A 22088-nucleotide genomic window follows, 5' to 3' on the forward strand; every position below is an offset into this window, starting at 1 on the left:
ATGGAATTTTGTAGTGTAGACTTCCCCTAAGCTGTAAAAGTGGACAGACACCTGGTTGAAAGCTGCCAGAGATGAGTTTTCCAAAAAAAATTTCAAACAAATTGACTGAAGCTAAAACTTTAGGCTAACAATTAAAAGAAGTCATCTTTAAAAAGTACACTCTCATATATTAGATACAGTCTCCAACTCAAAAAACTAAATTACTATTTTGGTGGGGAATGTCCTGAGAATTGTAAGTATTTTTTGTTAAATGTGTCATCAACACTATATTAAAAAGCCCTTTTACATTTGCTTTGCTAATAGAGTTAGCAAATCAAGGGACCACATGCTAAAACCACCTGATTGTTTTGGCATGGATTGTTCTGAAAATCATTAATGCTATTAACAAGCAAACTTAAAACAAAACAATGCATGCTTTTACTCAAGAATAAAGAGGAGGAGGACTGGGAGGAAAGAAAAACACTAGGAAAGTACAACACAAGCAACAATAGTATGTTTGTAAGAGGACTTTAATAAATATTCATAGAAAAAATTAAATATCTCTTTCAGCAGTTTAAGGTGCTTAGTTTTGCTATTACCCAAATAGCTGATCTTGTTCTGTTGCTGACTCTAGTTTATGATGTAGAACAGTCAGCTGTTGAAGAGCCAAAAACCAAACAAGTACTTCTCTTGGAAATCATCTTTACTCGATTTTATTCCTGCTCCCAAATAAAACTTGGGGATTTTCAATATGCAGTTAACAACTGCATGTAGCTCTTAAATTAAACCATAGTGGCTGTCTATTGCATCAATCTTTGTGCAAAAAATGATGGTTTTGAGCTGTTACAGGTTGCTGCATCAAATTAATGTTCTGAAAAGTATATGTGCTGCATAAATTAACTCAGATCTGTTACATCAATGGAATAGGCCACACTATGCTGTGTTCCAAAATATAAATTTCATCATGAACATTTTCATGTGGGCATGTAGGTTTAGCAGAGAGAACTGAGTGATTATCAAGTGAATTTTTTTTTCTGAATACCAATTAAAAAAAACACTCTGCTACTCAAACTATTTAAATAGAAGTTAAAAGGTATAACTAAAAAGTCAGCAGACAGAGTTCATGATATTTCCAAGAAAAAGAAACGGTGTGTATGAGGATGGTTGAATTTTTTTTGTAGTTTATATATAATTTCCTTTAACACAGAGAGCAGCAGTTCTCAAACTGGGGTCAGCAAGTCATGTCTGGGGCCGCCGGCCCCTCTGATCAATCCCTCCCCTTCCTTCACAGTGCCTCCTGCATGCTGTGGAAGAGCTGTTCAGCGGCATGCAGGAGGTACTGGGAGGGTGGGGGAGGAGCAGGGATGAGGTGCACTCAGGGGAGGAAAGAGGCAGAGAAGAGGAGGGGTGGAAAGCGGTGGGGCCTTGGGGGCAAGGCCTGGTGCTGAGCAGGGTTTAAGCATCCTTGGGGAAAATTAGAAACCAGCTTGCGGGGGTCTGTGACAAAATTTAAATCAAAATGGGGATCCTTGGCTTGCTAAAGTTTGAGACCCGCTGACATAGAGCATGAAAATAAGGGAGTTTTTTTATATAATGTATTTAGCAAATAAATTTTTTCCTTTAAAATTTTGTAATAATTAAAATTTTTCCACCACTCAGATTTAAAAGGCGTTTTAACATTTTTGGTACTTAGCCTTCAGCTTCAGTTTCAGATTACCACCGAAAGTGAAGGGTGCTCACATTCTAATACTATTTATGGGCTATTTCACCCCCACCAAAATAAGGTATTAGATTATTACTCTAAAAATATTAGTGATATGATTGCAGAATCAGTGCTTTCTTTCCAGTTTATTTTAGCCCAACATTCCATTTTTATAAAAAAACATTATCCCATTCCATAATTCCAGGTTTTGTTCAGAAAAATCTCAAATGCATGGCTCTTCTTGAATCTTCTGTCAAGTTCAAATGACATATTCAGTATATAATGGCTGAGGATGCTACTTTATTTCATGGGTGGAATTCCACTATGTTGAAGATAACCCCTTATTTCTCCTATTATGTTAACTATATCATATTTTTCTTAACTGGCACAGAAAAAAAGGAACAGAGCATCAGTTGATGTACAACAGATATAGGAATACCACAGTTTTCATTGGCAATACTGTAAATGGATAAATGTTAATGTCTCATTAGATGGGGCACCTCTTATTATCCCTTAATAAATATACTACAGTAGTTGCTTTAGGTGATCAGAGATTAGGAATAAATTTAGAAAAGAAATATAGAAAGATGGAGCATTTAACTGTTTTAATCTGACAAACAAAGAGGGTTCTGACACTGAAATACTACATGTACCTCTAATGATGTAGAATTATACATTAAAAATAATTACTATCTGTACAGATGCAAAAATATAAGGTTTTATATCATACAATTAACCTGGTATAGAAATCATTTAAAAAAGAGCAGAAACCTCTTGAACAATTGAGGTATTAATCCTTTTGAATGTTCCTCCAAGGGTATTAAATAAAACATCTTTAATAGTGAATCTAAACATTGCTCCTTCTGCCCTCCCCCCCCCCAATTTCTGAAAAACGTTAACTACCTAAATAAATGATTAGTAATTTTTGCTTATCTCACACATTCTGCCTTTTTTCAGAATCAGACTCTTCAAGTACGGTAGTACAACTCATTTCACAATACAATACTAAACATATAGATTATTTGAGAATGTTTTTACTTTTTCAGATGCCAAAAATGCTAATGCTGCAATTTGAGTAATACTAAATATTTCAGACTAGTTCTGAAGGCTGAAAAGGTCTATGAAAACTTGCAAAAGTACTTAAGTAATTAAATTTAGAATGCAAAACACTTACACAAACACTAGTATATTATAATCACACAAAGTAAAACTTACAATGCAGCTTATAAATTTGAGTACCCTAAAGAAAAACTCCAGAGGCAGCAAGATCACAAATGAGTAAACTAAAGTTCTTGATGGTAGAAACGTTCATCATGGAGCTGCCTGCCATAATCTGTTGCTTCACTTGTAAGGAACAAATCCTGGTTCTCAAGAATCTCTGCTGCAGAGAGCTTTTTATCATCATTCAAATCCATTTCTTCAATCAGATGAAGAGCCTTTAAAATAAATGGAACACAATGTGTTTTGTCCAGTAAGCTGACGCTTTCATTTATGAATATGCTTTTAGCACTGATTTCTCCAATTCCTACCATTATTTTAAAAGGGACTGTTGTAACACAAAATGTCTGTCACCTTTGAACCAAAGATCAACTCCCTTTGTATGTTTAAGGCACTGTCACTTCCCCCTCAATAGTCGAAACTGCACATTTAGAATACGGGTTTGTTTTCTCACAGTTCTTCTTCCGTCTTGTAGCAAAGTGATAATGCTGAATGTCTAGCCTCACTCAATTCTACAGCAATTTAGCAATATCAAACAGGATCAAGCAGAAGAAGATAGTATTAAAACAAATCTCCACAAGCAGCAAAAGACAATGAAGAGTCTTACTGGAAGAGCAAGTTTCTTGTTTATTCCCCTGGTCAATGTGTGTTACACATTCACCTTTTTGCCAGATCCAGAGAACAAGTCTGTTTCATCTCCCAACCACAGTGCTTCAGCTCAGTCTATCGGCAATTTTACTTTTACCTCTGGAGGTCCCCAGTGTGCTGATTAAAATGGCCACCATCACATAAGTGGGGCATCATCCAGGATTTGAACTCCTGTGATGCTTGTAATGAACTTGCAGAGGAAGTATATAATCCACTGGTCAGCATATGTCAAATGTCCACCTCTGTGCCTGATCCACACAAGATGCACAGCTGTTACAACTCTCAGCTACAGAGCCTGGCTCTTTAGGTCAAGCTGTAGATACTCCTGTTTTCAGCTCTGGACATCCCTAATTTGCTGGTCACACTTGCATATTTTCTTCTTTAATTCTGACCTAGTTTATGGTTTGGATAAGAAAGTTAAAAATCTGAGTCAAATATTTCTCCAGTATTTGAAGATGGCTAGTTTAAAATATCTGAGGTACAGAGCTGCAGCTGAATATTCTTTAGATATTTATAATCAGTTTAAAAAAAAACAAAACTTTGAATTTCAAAATATATGAAGAGATTCGACCATTACACAGCAGCTTTCCCATTAAAGACATGGAACACTTGCCTTCTAAAAGAAAATACTTTTACCTTCAGTCTTGGAAGTGGGGAAATAACAGTTCATAAAGCTGTATCTGTCCAAGTGATGTGTACACACAAGAGCTTCAACCTTGGATAATGTCACTCTCCCCACCCCCCACCCCCCACACCACAAGGCCAAAGCAAAAATCTTGATTTTCAGAAATGTCTGAGATAGCCAGGTTAAAGAAAAACAAAACAAAAACCAAACAACCATGTGCTCAGAAAGTACAGTAGATAGTTTGCAGACAGTTCACAATCCTAAACCTCATTCATTTGAGCAGTACAAAAGCAAGTAAGTTCAGTAAGTTCAGCAATAAGATAAAAAAAATTGAAGAGGCATAGCTTGCTATGGGTTTTAAGCAGGTCTCACTCAAGACAACTGAGTTCTGTTTAAAAGCAAAACAAGTTACATTATGTGTCTCCAAGACAAAAATTTATAACCTAGCACAGCAGTCTTCTCTCCTCCTGTCACTTCTTGGAAATGTAGTATCTATTCTTGATGAGTAGGTACTGGAGCAAAGGTTTAAGAATATTAGATGGTTTTCAAGCTGCAGGTCTTACAATATCTACACATTGGTAAATTAAGGAGAAAGGCATACTACCCCTGGTTTTATTGGTTTGTCTCAACCGACGAACTGTTTTTTGGGGTTATGTAGCTACTAGCTTAAATACATAATCACAAAGGATTTGAGAAAGAGAAATAGTAAAGTCAGCCAAAAATATTTTAAAAAATTAATGACAATGCAGGGACCAAGACTAGCATTCTACTAAAGCAAAAGATTGAACTGTTAGTCTAAGGGGAATGAATGTGTGGGATTTTGGTAATCTAGTGGTCAAGCAACAAGAAGTCACTTGCAAATATCAAGCTGCAACTGCAAAACAACTTTCAAACTGCATCCAATGACTCATTCAGTGTCACCGTCTCTCTAGCCTGAAGGCTCTAGATTGAGCCCTTGGTACTGGAAAAGAAGACAGGTACCATGGTACAAACAATGTACTGAAATCCTTCAAAATTAAGCTGTCAGCTTTAAAAAAAAATAATAATAATCAACTGGATAAGCAAAGAATTACTGAAAAGTTACAAGACCACCCAGGATTTAAAGAAACTACACAGAAAGAGACACAAAGCCAGTTATTCAGCAAGAATAATATGATCCTTGAAGAAAGAATGGAGCAGCCTGAAAAAAATCAGATTTGGGCAAGAAATATCAGGATATTGGGGTTCCTGCTGACAAAGATTGATTGGACTTTTATCTTTGAAGAAATGTTATTTCAATCTTTTTGCAACTTAACCTCAAAAAAGGCCCGACACATTGAGAGCAAATACTGGGCTCCTGGCCAAGTTTTTTTTCTGGTGACAATACAACAAAGATGTTAAGAGGTGGCTTCAGTAACCACGCTTTCCAACACAGAGGAGGTGCTACGCTTTCTGACACAGAACATGCTGTCTGTCTCGGAGGCAAGAACAAAAGAGGATCTAAATATGAAGGGGGAAAAACACGTTCTTCCCTCCAATCTGAAATGTCAAATGATCTGATGCAGTCAAAAGAAGGAACAGTTGAATAATCAATATAAAGTTATTGGGGAGAAAAGGGAGAGTGAGGACCGTTTTCCAAAACAAACAATTTGGTTTTGAGACATTAAGTGCTTCAATTGTCTACAGGAAAAAAATCAGAGGAAGGAAAAACGGCTAGACGAAAAATCCATTTAAACTCCTTATAGCACATTACACCTAATTCAACTGATTTATTATTTTAAACTTGGATTATGGTATACTTAGGTTCTGTTTTGGTTTTATGTACTTAGGTTTCTATTACCCAAGACACAAATGGTAGCAACTTATTCAGCTAGATAAAGGGTAACAAGTTCTATCAGAAGAATGCATGTTATGGCTTCTGTATTAATATTTAATTGATTCATGTTATCCATCTAGTACTTTGGAAAAAATTATCATGGTTTTGCTAAAAATACTGTATCTTCCATCAATTCAGACCGACTATTTACCTTTGAGAAATGCCACTGTATTAATTTTATATTCTGACCAGCATTCATATAGTCCATAGGAATTCCAACTGCTGCACTATGCGACATTTTTTAACAATCGTCATTCTTTGTTAAGGTGAAAGTCATAATTTTATAAGAACTTTATGAAAAGCGTTATTAGATGCTCTTTGGTTACTAAGATGTAAAATATACTTTTTTTTGTACAACAGACTAAATTAACGCAGCATATATTTGGTCATTTTACACAATAGCACAATATTTTCAAGAAGTTTCATTAAGTCTAAACAAAAGCCATGAACTCAAACCTCATACCTCCTCTTGTGCAATACCCTGATTATTAGGTACTACCCAAGTCAGCAGTTCTTGAGGGTTGAGTTTTCCATCATTATCCTTGTCATAATCATTCACAAATCGATCCTTCTCGACAAGTATCCATTCTGGATCTTCATTTGCAGCTAAATAAAAAGTATTTTTTAAACTTAAGACCATTCAATATCTTTGAGATTGTTTTCACCTCTTTTCTATCGCAAAAATTGACTAGGTTTAAGATTAAGCAATGTCACTACAGCAAGCATTACAGATCGTTGTCATTGAATTAAATCAACAAAACAATTTCCTATACAGACACTCCCCGAGTTACGCAATCATTCTGTTCAGGAAAGCCTTGCGTAACTTGAATTTTGCATAACTCGGAAATGTATACCCATACGATACGCAAAAATTTCCGAGACTCAAAACTCGTACTTCTGGCTTATGGAACTTTTTCCGTAAGTGTGAATTTGCGTATGTCAGGTCTTGCGTAACCTGGGGAGCGTCTGTAGACGTAAACAGAATTAAAAACAAAGCTTACAGTAATGGAACTTTAAGGTTGCAACCTTAAAATTAAAGTCGAGAAATGTAATGAAGGATACAATCAACTCAATCATCACACTTTGAAACAAAAGTGTTTTACTTACAATTGTAACACTGCTTAATCTAACTGAAATAGATTAAGCATTTCTGAAATAGATTTGTGTATTTGGCAATTACTTTACACATTTCTCTGCCTCTTCAATAAAATGTATTTTAAAGAGTAACCATTTGTTAGACAATTTTTTCCTGGTAACAAATTTTATAGTGAACCATTAGCTGACACCTTATGAAACCTCATCAAAAGAAGCTGACATCATACAGAAGACTGAAAAAATAATCAATTCAGAAACAGATGTTTCCACTGTATATAAGGCATGGGTGAGGTCTCTTTCCTTTTTCCTCATTAAAAAGGATGTCTGTATGCAAACAGACTCTTGTTTGAGCTCAGCGGCCCCTGCTGTTGAAGTCAAACTTGCATCATAACTGGATGCTGCAGAAATGGACTCTTCAGGTGGGGCAGGCTATAATTATGAAATGATCAACGGGTTGCCTACCTACTTTATATCAATCATCTGGCAGAGTTTAAGTTTTGCTTGAAAACTAGCCATTTAAAAAAAAAAAGTTCCTGGTACTAATAGCTGCTTCGGAGTCACCCCTGAGAATCTGTGGTTTTATAACCACGTTTTTTGTTTGTTTTTTTAAAGTGTTTTTCTCCTCCCTGTTGTAGCGTGAAAGCATCAAAAATGCCTCCCTCACCCTATAACTTTAGAGGTGGAGAGGCTTTGTCTCAGACTACAAGGAAAGGAAGCCCCTTTAAGGATTCCAAGCACACCCCTCCTCTTTCCTCAGGGGCTTGGGAAAGGGGAGTAGCAAGGGATGGGAGGGGAGAGAAGGATTCCTAGCTGACTGACTGGATTCACTAGCCCCTGTGCACCTAAATGGCATAAGCCTCTTCCTCTGCACCCAGGAGCCTGGGGAATGTTCTTTGGTTAGGAGTTTAAAAACCAAAACAGCCACCGTGCCTTAGAAGGCACAAAGAAGCCTCTGTTCATTACGCCCCACCCCCGTATTTTACTTACTTGGATCTCTTCTGTAGTCACCAAGGAACTCTTCCAGGCTCACAAGTCCATCACCATTTTTATCATGTTCTTCTAAAGCCTCCTGAATGACAAATTCCTTTTGTGCGCATATGTATATGTGACAGAAACATTAGTTGGTAAAAACTTAACATTAAGAAAACCAGCAATATATCGTTCTATAGGACTAAAAGAATGCATCCCATATTCTAAACACTTATTGGTTTCAAACAAATTTCTCTTTCCGTGTAGAATAGTGCAACAATTAAACAGTCACAAGTCCAGTCCTGGAGGGAAATAAGTCCACACTGCATATTCATTTGACTTTTAATGCAGTCACATTTTACTGAAATCAAATCCGAAAGGGATGCTTGGATTTGGAATCCTGGAATTGAATTCAAGACAATAAATATGAATATGAAATATAAATTTAAAAGGGGCACTGCCACCTATTTGAACAAAATGGATCACTTTTCTCTATTGCTTCCAATTTGGTAAATACCTTCTGACAGTAAAATTATTAGCGAAACTTTTTAAAAATTATCTGCCTTTGACACTATATTTTTCAATGGAGTTAAAGCCAATGTGCCTGCGTGTCTAGTTTTACCGTGCCTTGTTTGTTCACCAATATCACCAGTCATGTCACACAAACTGATGCCAGGTTCGCTGTGTGCTCCCTCTGGTGGCTGGCTCTGCAGCAGCAAAGAACTAAATATTACAGGTTCTATAGAGGAAAGAAGCTATTTCTTTTCAATTTCTTAGCAAGAAAGTACCAAAACAAAATCCCCAGCATATTTAGATTAAAAAAAATTATAGACCTCAGCTCATAAAGATGTACCCATTTAAAAATCATACTTGTGAGTGAAAATGTTTCATCTATCTTTATAACTACTTAAAATTACTATAACTAAAAGATTAGGATTTTTTTTCATTTTATTCAAAATCCTCTCAAAAGAAAGTGTTTCACTGTTATGTGTGCATAGCCAGTTTTACTGTTTGTATGAATCTTTCATACAGCACTAAGAGAAAGGAAAATATTTTTTAAAAATAGGAAAATATGATTGTGAAACCACAAAAGTTAGCATGGAAATACAGGAGCTAGTGTGGTAGCTGAAACTTTTAAACTCTTTGAAACTGATAAGAATTCAACTTGACAAGATCTCTTTAAAAGTAGATCAAAATTAACTTAAAGAATGTAAGTAACTTTTTAAACAAAAGCATCAAACATACACAAGCAGCTGAAATGCATCCTTCATCTTGAAACTAAGAATTCACTTCTAATTGAAAACTGTTTTACCAGGCTAGGAAATCTCACATTCTCACTCAGGCCAGTCATCCAAACCTAGTCAATTCAAGTGAATGAAATTAACGTACTACTTGCTCATCTACATTTAGAACTCTTAGGACTTTCCAGAGAAGTTGATACTAGTACGGACCTGTACTAGCTTATTTTGATTCTCTGGTTCTATCCCAGATGCTATGTTCACCTACAGTCTGCTAGTGTTAGTGATGATGATCATAAAATTGATGAACAAATGCAAATGACTAAACTCCACAATAAATATATATAGTGCATAAATAAGTAGGGCTTAATTTTAAGACTCTTTGTGTGAACTGGACTGAGCATATCTTTTGACAAGTGATCGAACAATTTTTCCCAGCCTGGCTGGTGCATATAACAATGCAAGCTGAAACAGTTTCTGCTACATTTGCATGCAGACTCATTTTAAAAAACAACACAGTAATTTATGCCCTCTCATCTCAGCTAGCATCAAACCTGAAGGTTTATCTGTAGTCAGAAAAGTGACTTTCTGCATCCCTTTTAGAGGGCTGAGTATTCCCTTCACTTAATCCTTTCCCATGCCAAAGGCTTCTTCTTAAGATGATCTACATCTTTCTGACGGGGACTCTTTTCCAAGTTAGTCCTGACTCCCCCATCATAAACAGAACACTCTACAGCACTATTCCCAACCTAAGGGGAGAATCATCTAAACCCAAGTCTTGTATGACAATTTAAAGCACCTCCACTACTCTACTGGGTAGACTCCTGAACCCCAAGACTAAGGACTAAGATATTTGCACATCATATATGTATGTTCTTCAAGAGAAAGGAATAGTAGTTGTTCAGAAGCAAGTTTTCCAAGGTTCGTTGGGCTAAAGACAACCATTAAAAGGTGCAGCCTCGATTCACATTAACCTTTAGAACAAATGTTTTCCCAAAGTCTTACCGTCATATACTCAGCTTCTTCAGGATGCTCAAAAGCAATAAATTCATTCAGATTCAGACCAGGAACTTCATCTCTATTGGCTTTTTCAAACCGCTTCTTGTCCTTTAAATGAAGCTTAAAAAAAAGATTTCAGAAAATAGACCTGATTAGATCACTTAATGAAGCAGAACAATGGACATCCACAGTAACTGGTTTACAGCTAGAAAACACTGTATTACTTTGTTTCACATATGGGTATAACAGAACCTGTTATGTCTACACTAACATAGCTCATGCAGAGGTAGAAGAGGAGTGCTCTTCGTTAAGGTAATTTATTACAAGAAGTGTGCATATGGAAACCTGCCACTTTTAGACTCCAAGGGAAGACTTTTAAAACAGGTTCCTGGCCCAGGCCTCAAATGAAAGAGAGGCAGCGTGACCAGACCAAGCAGCAGGTGTATTCTTCACACACATTACTCCTCCAAAATTCACCAATGCAACCACAAGCACTAATCCAGATCATGGCTAGCTGCATAAATTGAGCCCCAAACTACCGAGGGTAGTACAATAATTATGGTAACCATTACAATGTCAGAACTTTCCCTTTAAAACTTTTCACCCTATGCACCTGATTCTCATTTACACCAAGGCCCCTTCACACTTCTCTGGCAATGTAAAGGAGCCTTAAAGAAGGTATAAGTGTAAAGAACTTATCTGTCAGAGGGGTATATGGATTCTTTAATGCAAGGAAGAATCAGGCATAGTGCTTCTGCACATAGTTCTAATGGAAGAGTGAATTCTCCAATCTGTTGTGTGATTAGTGTACACTTTAAAAAAAAAAATATTATGCAGTATGTGCAAGTGGGTTAGTATGAGAACCTTTCATATTTCCTGACTTTGTGGTTGGTTTGTTTTTGCATTTAATAGTGAACAGTCTCATAAGCCAATTCCGGTTTGTGTTTGGTTTTTTTGGAGAGGAAAGTATAATAAGGAAAAGCCCAGTGTGTCTATAACTGATCCACTCAAGCGTGTTTGAGGGTTAATCAATGCTTGTAGAGTGTTTTTTGATCCCAGGATGAAAGGGGTTATTAAACAGGTGCAATTAATTATTTTTTATCCATTTCAGATTAATAGTCACAGTATATAGGGATAAGTAAGCCTACATCAGCAAGCTATGAGAGGTCACAAATACATTAAATATAATCATGCTTACTAAAGAGGAAGAGAAATTAATTCCTCGCTTATATCCCTCATTTGCTGGCACGTCTCTAAATGAAGTTAGGCTAACCTAGAGCAACAAGGCATGACATTCATAGCAAAGTAAGAAAAGAAGATAGTACAGAAGATTTAAAATCCTATATAATTATTTCTGCAACATATAGTTATTTTAACCAATGAAATGTTGATCTTAGCTATGGGTTAAATATTAAAACAACTCCGAGTACTGATTACATGAGACAGTACACTTAGAAAATCTATTTTGAGGAGTGGAAAACAAGACTGCCACCCTTTACTAGATTGATATTTTACTTTCTTTAGAATTAGCTATTAAACAAAAATAACTCCATAACAAAATAAAATTCTGAGTGGAGAAATAGGACAACTGCTCAAATCACAGTAAACATTTAAAACAATTACATTGACATATTTCAGTTGCACGGGAAAAGTGTGTGTGTGGGGGTGAACTAGTGGGAAACCAAGATACAAACAAAATATTAGTGTGGGGAATGATAAAGCTTTATCTCCCTCAAAGTGTCATACAGTATTATATATATATGCGCTGTTATATCTGACACTAATGGTCTATAATCTGGTTGACAGTTCCATTTGATAGAATTCTTCTTAATTTATTTAGAATGCAGTGTAGCTATGTGGTTAAGTGACCTGCAAAGTTATTCTGAGTTTGTTCACTTCCTCAGTGTATAAGAGTCATGGTCCAAGAAGATCTACTTTGGACTTGGCTGGCTTCTGTCAGCACCCCATGCACTCATGATTTTTAAATTAAAAAATAGTGGCTCTGACACCTCCTTTCCACCAAAAATCCCAAGATGAACTTACACACTCATATACTGCTGTTTTGGGAACAAACAATTTTGTTGTATGTGTTTATAAATAAGCAACTTGAATGGAAGCTGAGACTTTCCTATGGGTGATTCTTAATATATCTTTTTCACTCTCTCCTCTGCTATTGGTACATGAAGGAAATACTTCAGAGAAGTTATTAATTAAAAGCAAATCTCATACTTGCACATGTGATGTCACTAGGCTTGACAGAACTTGAATAATTTTTTCTAATTTCAACAACACTGATTTTTGTTTTTAAGATTTTTTTTATACAGATAAAGATTTTCATTTTTGCAATTACTGGAAATTGAGGGGTGGGGTGGGGACAGGATAGGACAATGCTGATCCCAATCTCTGCAGGTGCAAAGTGCAGGGCACGTTAAGGTCTTGCTGAAGAAGTGCAGAGACCTGTGGCTTGGGCTATGAAGAGGACAAGTCCCCTGCTGCATGTGGACAGAGCCATTCAGCAGCAGCGTGGCTTCCCCTACAGCTAGGGGCTTGTCCTCTTTCTCTTCCTGACAGTCCTTGCTGGGGGCGGGTCTCTGATACTGCACCCCATATTCTTCATAGTGATATTACTAGGATATAATTATAGCATAATTATATATTTTATGCAAGATAAGTCATGTGAGGTATCATTGGAAAGTTATGATTTGCAGACTGTTACTGTTGACTGGGGTTTGCTTTTTGTCAATTTAATTGTCAGCTGGAAAAAAAAAATCGACTTTTACCAACATCTATTGGTTAAAAATCTAATACTGCCAAGCCTAGGTCTGACCAGCTAGAGTGTTAGGTACTACAGAAATAACATGACCAAGTTGCTGACTAAGTTTCAGAATGCTGAACAAATACCTTTTGAATGCCAGAGGTAATGGACTATCTGGAGAAAACGGACATAAAAAATTGGGGTTTTTCCCCCACCTTAAAAAACAAACCAGCCAAAACAGTATTTCAGATATAAAGAATTTAGGCAAGTAGATAGCACTGATAACTTATCATTAGGTGTTTGAGGAAAGACATCTTGTCATGGAGAAAATAATCTAAAGTGCAGAATTAATTCAAAATTAAAATTATTCACTGAATCTAATACATAGGTACAAATTATCACAATTTAAAAATCTACTCCACACAAATTTGAGAATATACGGAACACTATGTAATGGATTATGTGGTTAGACAGAGGAGTCTAGTATGAATATAATCATATAAATTTACAATTTACCAGTTACCTAAATTCAACCGTCTCTGAAGTAGATACTGAGCAAGTTCATTAGTGCTGGAAATAATATACTGGTTAGGAAAAGGAGTAAGGAACAAGTCTGAGGGAATTTAGGTAAAACAAAATATCAGAACTGGAATTTATTATAACACCCAGGGCTAACAACCTCACAAATGCTACCACAGGATATTTAATTACCTCAAGCGATGGGAGCCTCTCTCTCATCCAAAGACAAGACCTTCAAATGCCTAGGGTTATCTGTGGAAATGTCTTATCCAACTAGCCCAACCCAGTTTACGAGATATGACAAGACCATAGCTTCAGGTGGTACAGCGGACAGTAAAATCAAGAATCAGATTTTTCATGAAGGTATGATATAAGAACTAAACTGTAGGAAAACGTGTCAATCTTCTACTTATTTCACAATGCATAGCAGTTAGGACAATGGAAACATCAGTAAATTAAACTTAAGAGAAACAGCTGCAGCAAGTAACGCAACACCTTGCAGATGGGAAGGGGGGAGCTGAGTCCAGGATAGGGCTAATTCTTTCCTTGCTAACACAGCCCAGAACCAGAATCACCCCTTCTGGAGCATCAAGCACCCTGAGGCATGGGGATTTGGGGAAGAGAGAAACTCCTGAGTGGAGCCAGCCCAAGACTCAGAGCTTGGCTACACTTGCGAGTTAGACCGCATTAAAGCAGCCCTGGGTGTCCTAGCTCACTACCCGTCCACACTGGCAAGGCACGTAGAGTGCTCTGACTCCACAGCTAGAGTGCTCCTGGTGCTCCACCTCAGCAAGAAGATTAACGTTTGTTGCGCCTTGGCTGAAACACCTGGGTGTCAGTGTGAACGAAGCATTGCATTACTGCACTCTGATCAGCCTCCGGAAATGTCCCATAATCCCTTTAAGTCAAGTGGCCACTCTTCTCATTGTTTTGGAATCACTGCAGGAATGCAAATATGCCATTTGAAAGCTCCCTTTCTGACAGCTGGCTGCTTATCGGCTCCGAGACAAAGCAACCATTACTATGGAATACTTGGGGGGGGGGGGGATCTGCTGCTGTCTGAATTTACAAGATAGCACGCTGACATGCTCTCAGCCCCCCCCAAAACCCACTCTCTCCTCCCACATACACACAACACGCTCGCTGTCACACCCCACCCCCATTTGAAAAGCATGTTGCAGCCACTTGCACGCTGGGATAGCTACCACAATGCACTGCTCTCTGTGGCCATTGCAAGAGCTGCTAATGTGGCCACGCCAGTGCGCTTGTAGCTGTCAGTGTGGACATATTGCAGCGATTTCCCTACTGCGCTCTACAAAGGCTGGCTTAACTCAAAGCGCTCTACATCTGCAAGTGTAGCCATGCCCTCAGAGGAAAACAAATACAAAGGCAGCTGTAGCATGATGTCAGGCACTAATCATTAGACTACCTTCTGACTTTGGACACTCCCTCTCTTATGCTTATTGGCCGTTTGCTCTAACGCCTCCTGCTCCCCCGTCCCAATCTTCCACGTCCACCTCCCTCTTCACTCTTCCCTACTGCCTTTCAATGTCCCCTCTCCCCCTGCCTTTGTCTTTCCATTTAGCTGATCACCTCTTAACAAAAAGCTCTACTTGAAGGGGGAAAAAACAAAAAGCCACCCTCACATCACACCAAGCCCCCTCCAAAAAGAAAAACATATTAAGGATAACATGACATTTGCAAACCATCACTCTGTTCCCATGTTACCTCTCTTTCCCAAACCATTTGTCTGTTATTCTGTTTGCACAGAGCCTAGCACAATGGGGCCACATTCTTGGTTGACCTCTAAGTGCTACTACAATACAAATAAAGAACAGATGGGTATAGTACATAATTAGTATTGTACAGAAATGAAACAGTGGTCAAAACTTTGGGGGACCAGTTAAAAGTGTATTGCTTGTAGAAAGATTTTGAGTTGTATTTAAAAGGGAGAGGGAATCCATGAAGGTCCCACCAAATGTGGGAAATGAGGGAGGGGAGACTTACAGTTTAGACTTGGAAGAGCAGATGTTGGGAGAAATGGATAAAGCTGTGGCCCGGAAAGGTCTTGTAATCTAAAGGATTGTCCACACTAGGGAATTTTTCAGATTTCCCAGCCACAATGAGAACTGTAGTGTAGACAGGGCTTTGGCTGTTGCCACTTTTTAACACCATGCTATCTAACCTTGCTGGAAGCAAGTCTAATTAACACTTTGCAGTCAACAGTGTCAGCAGCCTTTCTGTACTACAGAGTCCCAACATTGTTTACAGGAGTTTAGCAGATTTATGGTGATATGAACTGGCTGAAGGGTACAAGAGATCTACACTCTCTATCAGAATGCACCAAAGCAATAGGTGGTATAGGCCCGATTCAGGAAAGCACTTAAGCATCTGCTTAAGTACTTTACTGGACTGGAGCAATAATGAGCAATTCTCTGCCGAATAAATTAACAATGCAACAGATTTAGTCATTTTATTAGTTAGAACAGAAGTAAGCGCCTTGTTATAGAACTTGCTTCAGGACAAGGTCAGCAACTTTGACAAATTTCTATAGAAATAGCAAAGCAAAGGGGAGACATAATGTAGCATGCACACACACACCTATGATTTTATAAACTGGATTATTCATTTTTATAGCACCCATCACCATAATATCTGGGCCCTAGACAAGGTTCCCTTTGACAATATTTTGTATTTTTTCCCCTTTAGCTCACTGGGCCAGGAGATACACTGAAGTGAATAGTATTCTCATAACATCAGGAAAGGGTATGAACTCATTCTTTGGCTTATGCCCTAAACTCTAATTAACGGGGGCTAGGAAGAAACTTTTCCTATGAGCAGGTTATTCCATAGTTGCTTCTACAGGTATCTTGTACCTTCCTCTGAAGCAGCTGGTACTGGCTACCATCAAAGACAGGATAGCGATTAGATGGGTCACTGGTCTGATCCAGTATATTTCCACCTTACATTGCCAAGTGAGGCATCAACTGAAGTGTGGCTTCTAGGATTCCATTACCAATATATTAGTACCCTACTCAATTCTCAAATGTGGCTTGTTGTGTCATTCATTTTGTTGGCAGGAATGTCAATATTTTATTACCTTTTCACTATTCAGCTAGTCCAGGCAGCAGAAAATGTTCAGTCTGTTTACCAGCTCTGACTGTGTTTAACGATGCAACAGAATAAAATGACTAAAGAATCCAACACCGCTGCCATTTGCCTCTGCTTTGTGAAAGCTGGTGCTGGAGTATCTTACCTGTCTAAATGATTCTTCTTCTTGATCTTCCAGGAGAGTATTCTCATCGAAGTCAATTAGACGATCATACATTTGAATGTTGTATTCCTCCCAAGATACTAATCCATCACCATCTTTATCATATTCACCAAACTGTTGTTTAGCCTCTTGCGTAACATAATGCTTAAAAGACTGCTGGATCCATGAACTTAGCTCATCTGTGGAAATGCCACATAATGCAATGAAATCTTTATTTTAACCTTTTTTTTTAATTGAAAAAGCAATTACAGTAAATGTTGCATTTTCTACATTCCTAAACAGCATTAACAAGGTCTCTTCACATTCAAACAGTGGAAAATTTTACTTGTTAAAATAATTACATGCAATCACGTAAACAGGGCTTCAGTTGTGCCACAGAAATCCACTTTCTCTAGAATATTCCTGTTTTTCATGCCAGCCAAGAGAGAGAACCAACCAGTGCTAAAATCCTATGTTATTCCCATGTAGCAGTACTTTCTCCATTAATACTATTAGTAGCATGAAACTGATTACCATCATGATGCCTATTTCAAATTGTTTACAGGGCTAGAAAATACATGAGGAACAGTATAGTTTAACCAAAATCTGTGGGTACAAAAGGCATACTGTGTAAAGACAACTTTCTGCAAAACAAAATTCAACCATTTTAAAAAGTATTCAATATACCAGATTTTTGCATTCTGAAAAGTGTGACAAGCACAAATTATAAATGAGTACAATACATACAGCTATATAAATCCATCAATATCCCCTAAAGTTAATTATCCAAAAGAAAATACTACCAAAGGATTTCCACTTAAAATGAGCCCCAACTAGGCCTTATAAATTTTGGAGTAGACATTAAGCTTTGTTTTTCAAGGAAATATAGCAATTAACAAAAACCCCAAGATGTAGCCAATTGGCAAGTTCTCCCTCTTATACTTAGATGTCTTAACCACCCAATTAAAAAGAATATTTCCCAAGATCATATTTTCAATAAATTAAAAACCCCAAAACGCACGCATGCACATTTATGCACTCACACCCTTCCTATTATTAGAAAAAGAATCTCTAGTCAAAGCCATTAAATTCCAGTGCAATTCTGAAAAGTGACAAATGTAGTCTGAAATGGCACCTTTTTATTCAGATGATCTGCACTCCCACCGTTTCACAGCAGTCTCTTACGCTAAAATAAGTTTGTGTTACTTTATTCCTTTTAGCAATACAAAACTAATACAACTTACAGGGGGGGCCCTGTGAAGTTAAGTTGCTCAGCCTTTGGCTTCAGCCCTGGATGGCAGGGCTCAGGGTCCCAGGCATCAGCCCTGTGTGGTGCCCTCGGCCTCAGTGAGTCTATTGCCGGCCCTGCTTGGCGGACCCCAGGGACCCTTGTTGAGAACTGCTGCTATAGAAGAAACTTAAGAAGGAATTGATTCTAACTGTCTCTCTCTTAGCTGTGTTTACTAAGAAGGAGTAACAAGAGTAAAAAAGCAGAAACATCTTATTTTTGCACTGAAAGAATCAGATAGGATTCTGGATACATACAAGACAGTTACTTTGCAATCCCAAAGGAGTACCTGTGGCTCCTTAGAGGCTAACCAATTTATTGGAGCATAAGCTTTCGTGAGCTACAGCTCACTTCATTGGATGCATACTGTGGAAAATACAGAAGATGTTTGTTTTTAAACACACAAATCATGAAAAAATGGGTGTTTATCACGACAAAAGGTTTTCTCTCCCCCCACCTCACTCTCCTGCTGGTAATAGCCTATGTAAAGTGATCACTCTCCTTACAAGAATACTGCACAGGCTCAAGGGAAACATGTTGTAGGGACTGACAAGTTTAGACACCTGGTAACTAAAGAACGGACCTTACCAATGGGGGCAGATAGAAAAGAAGTGGGGAGAATCCCAACAGTGAAGACACCCTCTTTCATATCACACTCTAGCCAGTATTTGTTAGATATACATGCAGCTGCCCCCTTCTGGCAACTGAGACTCTCTCACACCAGAACTTTTTGATTGTATCTCTGCTACCTGTCCCTCCATCTCCACATTTTGAGTCTTCCTCTCCTGTTAACAGCTCCACTGCTTGCCTTTCCTGCTTCCTATAGCTTTCCAGAATAGCAGAGTGAAATCAACAGGTCAACTTTAACACTTAGTCACAGGAGAGTAGCAGTGAATTTGACCACTCACTTGTTACTACTATCTCTCTGCAATAGCTTCACAAAGCTATGAGCAGCAACAGAGACACACAACAGTGTCTGTAGACAAAGAAAGACACAGCTACGCTACTAGGTTTGCAACTCAAGATTTTTAAGTATCACACTGCACTATTTTCTCACCCCTACCCACTGTGTACATGAGTTTTTTCCAGTGACACAAAATCTGTGTGCAGCCCCTACCATCAGTAAGGAATCCATCGGAGTCCAAGTCAATTTTCTTTATGATGGCCTTCAGTCTCTTTTGCTGTTCTTCGGGACTGAGTTTAGCGTATTCCTCTGCTCCGTCCTTTGGAAGGAGAGAGAGAAAAACAACAACAACAGAACTAACACACAAAAGTCTGTTACAGCCCTGCCACTTCTGAACAGAGGGGCAGATTAAAATATCTCCCCCCGACAAAAAAATAAATCACACAACAACCAGCACTAATTTAAAAAAAAAAGGGGGGGGGGGAGAGCTCTCAACGGGATGGGTGTCATCTTTCAGTAGCGTTCAGAGCCTCCCGCCCTAGGAGACGGGCTGCTGCAGCTCTGGGACTCATCGCCCGGCGCCCGCTGGCTGCGGACTGTGCTCCAAGAAGGGCAGGAAGCTCCGCGCTCACCAGTGCGGGTGTGAGGGGGCTCCCGGGCCGCTCACCTGGCCTCCGAGCAGCGCCTCCCGGTCGTAGTCGGCCCGGTGGTCGCCGTCCACGTAGTGCTGGTCGCTGGGTCCCCCGCACGCCGCGCGCAGCACCCCGAGCACCAAGCCCAGCCACAGCAGCGGCGGGGGCCGCATCGCGCCCGCGTCTCCGCCGAAGGAGGAGCAGAGCTGGCGGCGGCGCTGCTGCCGTCCGCCCTGGCTGGCTGGCTCGACAGGCTGGGACCAGAAGGCTGGTGGGGCCCACCCGGCTGGCGGCTCGTTCGCTCGCTCGCTCTACGAAGACGCGGCTGCAGAGCCGGACACAGCGCCCCGCACCGGCTGCGAGCAGCCTCGGCAGGGAGAGAGGGGCTGTGAACGGAGCCGGGCTATAGCGGTGCCCAGCGATCCCAGGCCCCGCCTGGTTCAGAGCAACTTGGGTTCCGCCTCCCCCACCTACGCTGAGGGAGTCCGTGGAGTGCAGCGAGGAACAGACTTGCCGAGTCACAGCTCTCTAACCACAAGCCCCTACTCCCATGCTGAGCTGCGAAGAGAGGACCCAGGAGTCCTGATGTCCAGTCCCCTGTTCTAACCACTAGCCCACACTCAGCCTGGAATTGAACCCAAGAGTCCTGGCTCTCCTGGGTTAGGCCCATGTCGTTGCCATTCAACATCCTCCTTCCCACCAGAGCTCTTTAACTTACTATACCATTTAAAAAGGAAAAAATAAAATGACTTTGGACCCTGGGCTCACCGTCCCCCCTCCCCCCCGCATTGCCCTTGGCCCTCACTCCCTCCCCAGTCATCTTGCCCATCGCCCTTGGCACCCTCTGTCTCCCTACCCACCTGCCTATCCAGGGCTTAATTTGTGCCCTGGCTTGCCAGGGCTGAGTAAGTCTGCTGTGAAAATTGATATTTGTATGGTTGTTAATATCATTTTTCACAACCTCCCAGCTAGCTAGTAAGTCTGCTATGAAGAGTGATATTAACAAACGTACAAATATCAATTTTCGCAGCAGCAGGCTTACTAGCTAGCAAGTCTTAAAAAAAAAAAAAAAAAAAGGCAACCGAAAGCAACAACAACAACAAAATACAAGGATGTACAAAGCACCTTATTTGTGTTTCTATTCTGTTTAGGTCCAGTAAAGAATAGAGAACTGTATGTCATTTTTATTATTGAGTCTGCAATAAAACCCTATATAAATAACTTATAATGATTTGGACATATAGCTGTGCATATTTATTTGTTTTCCCTAAAGTTAATTAAGTATTTTAAGAAAATTTGTCATAATGGCCACCAGCAAGAGTTGGTGGCCGCACTTTGAGGCCACCAAAAATTTTATTGTGAGAACCCCAGAAGGTTTACTTAGACCAGCCTCTTAAGGTTCCTTCCAGCCTTACAATTCTATGGTTCAAAGAAAAGGATAAGTCCTGTAACTGTTCATCACTGTTTCAGAAAACAAATTAAAACTTGGTCAGTTTCTGTACTGGCGCTGACCATAATTTGTCTTTGCACTTTCGGCAAAACTGTGTTCAGACTAATTGAGCTGTACCCGCTGCTAACACCCAACAGCAACAAACCAAAGCATCTTTGCAGCATGTTTTAAGAGCTGTTAGGTGCACCACATACATTTCATGGTCCACAACTATTATAACAGATTTCCCAGATAACATTAATTCAGTGCAGATGTGTTACATGCAAGCTTATTTGCAATGTGGTCATGCATTGAGATGACCAAAGATAGGAAAAGGAGGAAATATGATTACAAGGGTAATAAAACAAACAGAACACAAACATGTTATATGTATGGTTTCAGAGGAACAGCCGTGTTAGTCTGTATTCGCAAAAAGAAAAGGAGTACTTTGGCACCTTAGAGACTAACCAATTTATTTGAGCATGAGCTTTCCTGAGCTACAGACACTCAGAATGCAATGTAAATGATACTCAGTAAATTATCACTATCTTGAAATCCATATACTTCATATTTGAACAGTATAAGACTATACTCTTTATAATTATCACAGAATTGTTGCTCAGTTTACATTATTCTGACAGTGAAATAATACAAAATGATATGCATAATAGAAAATAACAGAAAATCAAGGTACATTAATTGCTAGCTGAAAAGCAGCAAAATTAAAATTTAGAAATGTCAACGTTCTAGTAAAAAAAACCAGATAGAACAGACAATGTTACCTGTTTGAGATTATTGTTAAGCATTCCATTGGCTTCGTTGCTGGGAATCTGCTGTCATGCTAACAATTAAATAGAAACAGATTCAGGTTTGCAAAGTACTCAGAGAACAAAAGAAACCAAAAGCTCATGCTCAAATAAATTGGTTAGTCGCTAAGGTGCCACAAGTACTCCTTTTCTTTTTATGTTATATGTATATAT

The 22088-nt window shown here is 39.0% G+C and overlaps 1 protein-coding gene across 2 annotated transcripts; it reads right to left on the reverse strand.

Moving 5' to 3' along the window:
• Positions 1-2271: 2271 nt before the first annotated feature.
• RCN2 (reticulocalbin 2) lies at positions 2272-20071 on the reverse strand. Of its 2 annotated transcripts, none has more exons than XM_048867938.2 (7): positions 19715-20066; positions 19261-19366; positions 16859-17055; positions 10335-10448; positions 8110-8206; positions 6491-6633; positions 2272-3117 (listed from the first exon to the last, which is right to left on the reverse strand). In XM_048867938.2, the coding sequence occupies exons 1-7, from the start codon at positions 19850-19852 to the stop codon at positions 2965-2967; spliced, it is 948 nt and encodes a 315-aa protein (XP_048723895.1). In that variant the 5' UTR covers positions 19853-20066; the 3' UTR covers positions 2272-2964. The 2 variants fall into 2 exon arrangements, with proteins under 2 accessions (XP_048723895.1, XP_048723897.1); XM_048867940.2 differs by lacking the exon at positions 2272-3117 and adding an exon at positions 3124-3939 and having other exon boundaries at positions 19715-20071.
• Between the last annotated feature and the right edge of the window lie 2017 nt (positions 20072-22088).

The sequence above is a fragment of the Caretta caretta genome, chromosome 10 (assembly GCF_965140235.1).
Source record: "Caretta caretta isolate rCarCar2 chromosome 10, rCarCar1.hap1, whole genome shotgun sequence".
NCBI classification, from domain to species: domain Eukaryota; kingdom Metazoa; phylum Chordata; order Testudines; family Cheloniidae; genus Caretta; species Caretta caretta.

What these genes read in the sequence shown, in the direction of transcription:
- RCN2 (XM_048867938.2), bottom strand. Translation starts at nt 19,852, where the DNA reads ATGCGGCCCCCGCCGCTGCTGTGGCTGGGCTTGGTGCTCGGGGTGCTG. An exon ending in TGACTACAGAAGAGATCCAA is followed by an intron (nt 6,634 to 8,109) that starts GTAAGTAAAATA and finishes CTTTTTATTTAG; the next exon opens with CTGCAAATGAAGATCCAGAA. An exon ending in AGGGTATTGCACAAGAGGAG is followed by an intron (nt 3,118 to 6,490) that starts GTATGAGGTTTG and finishes TTTATTTTAAAG; the next exon opens with GCTCTTCATCTGATTGAAGA.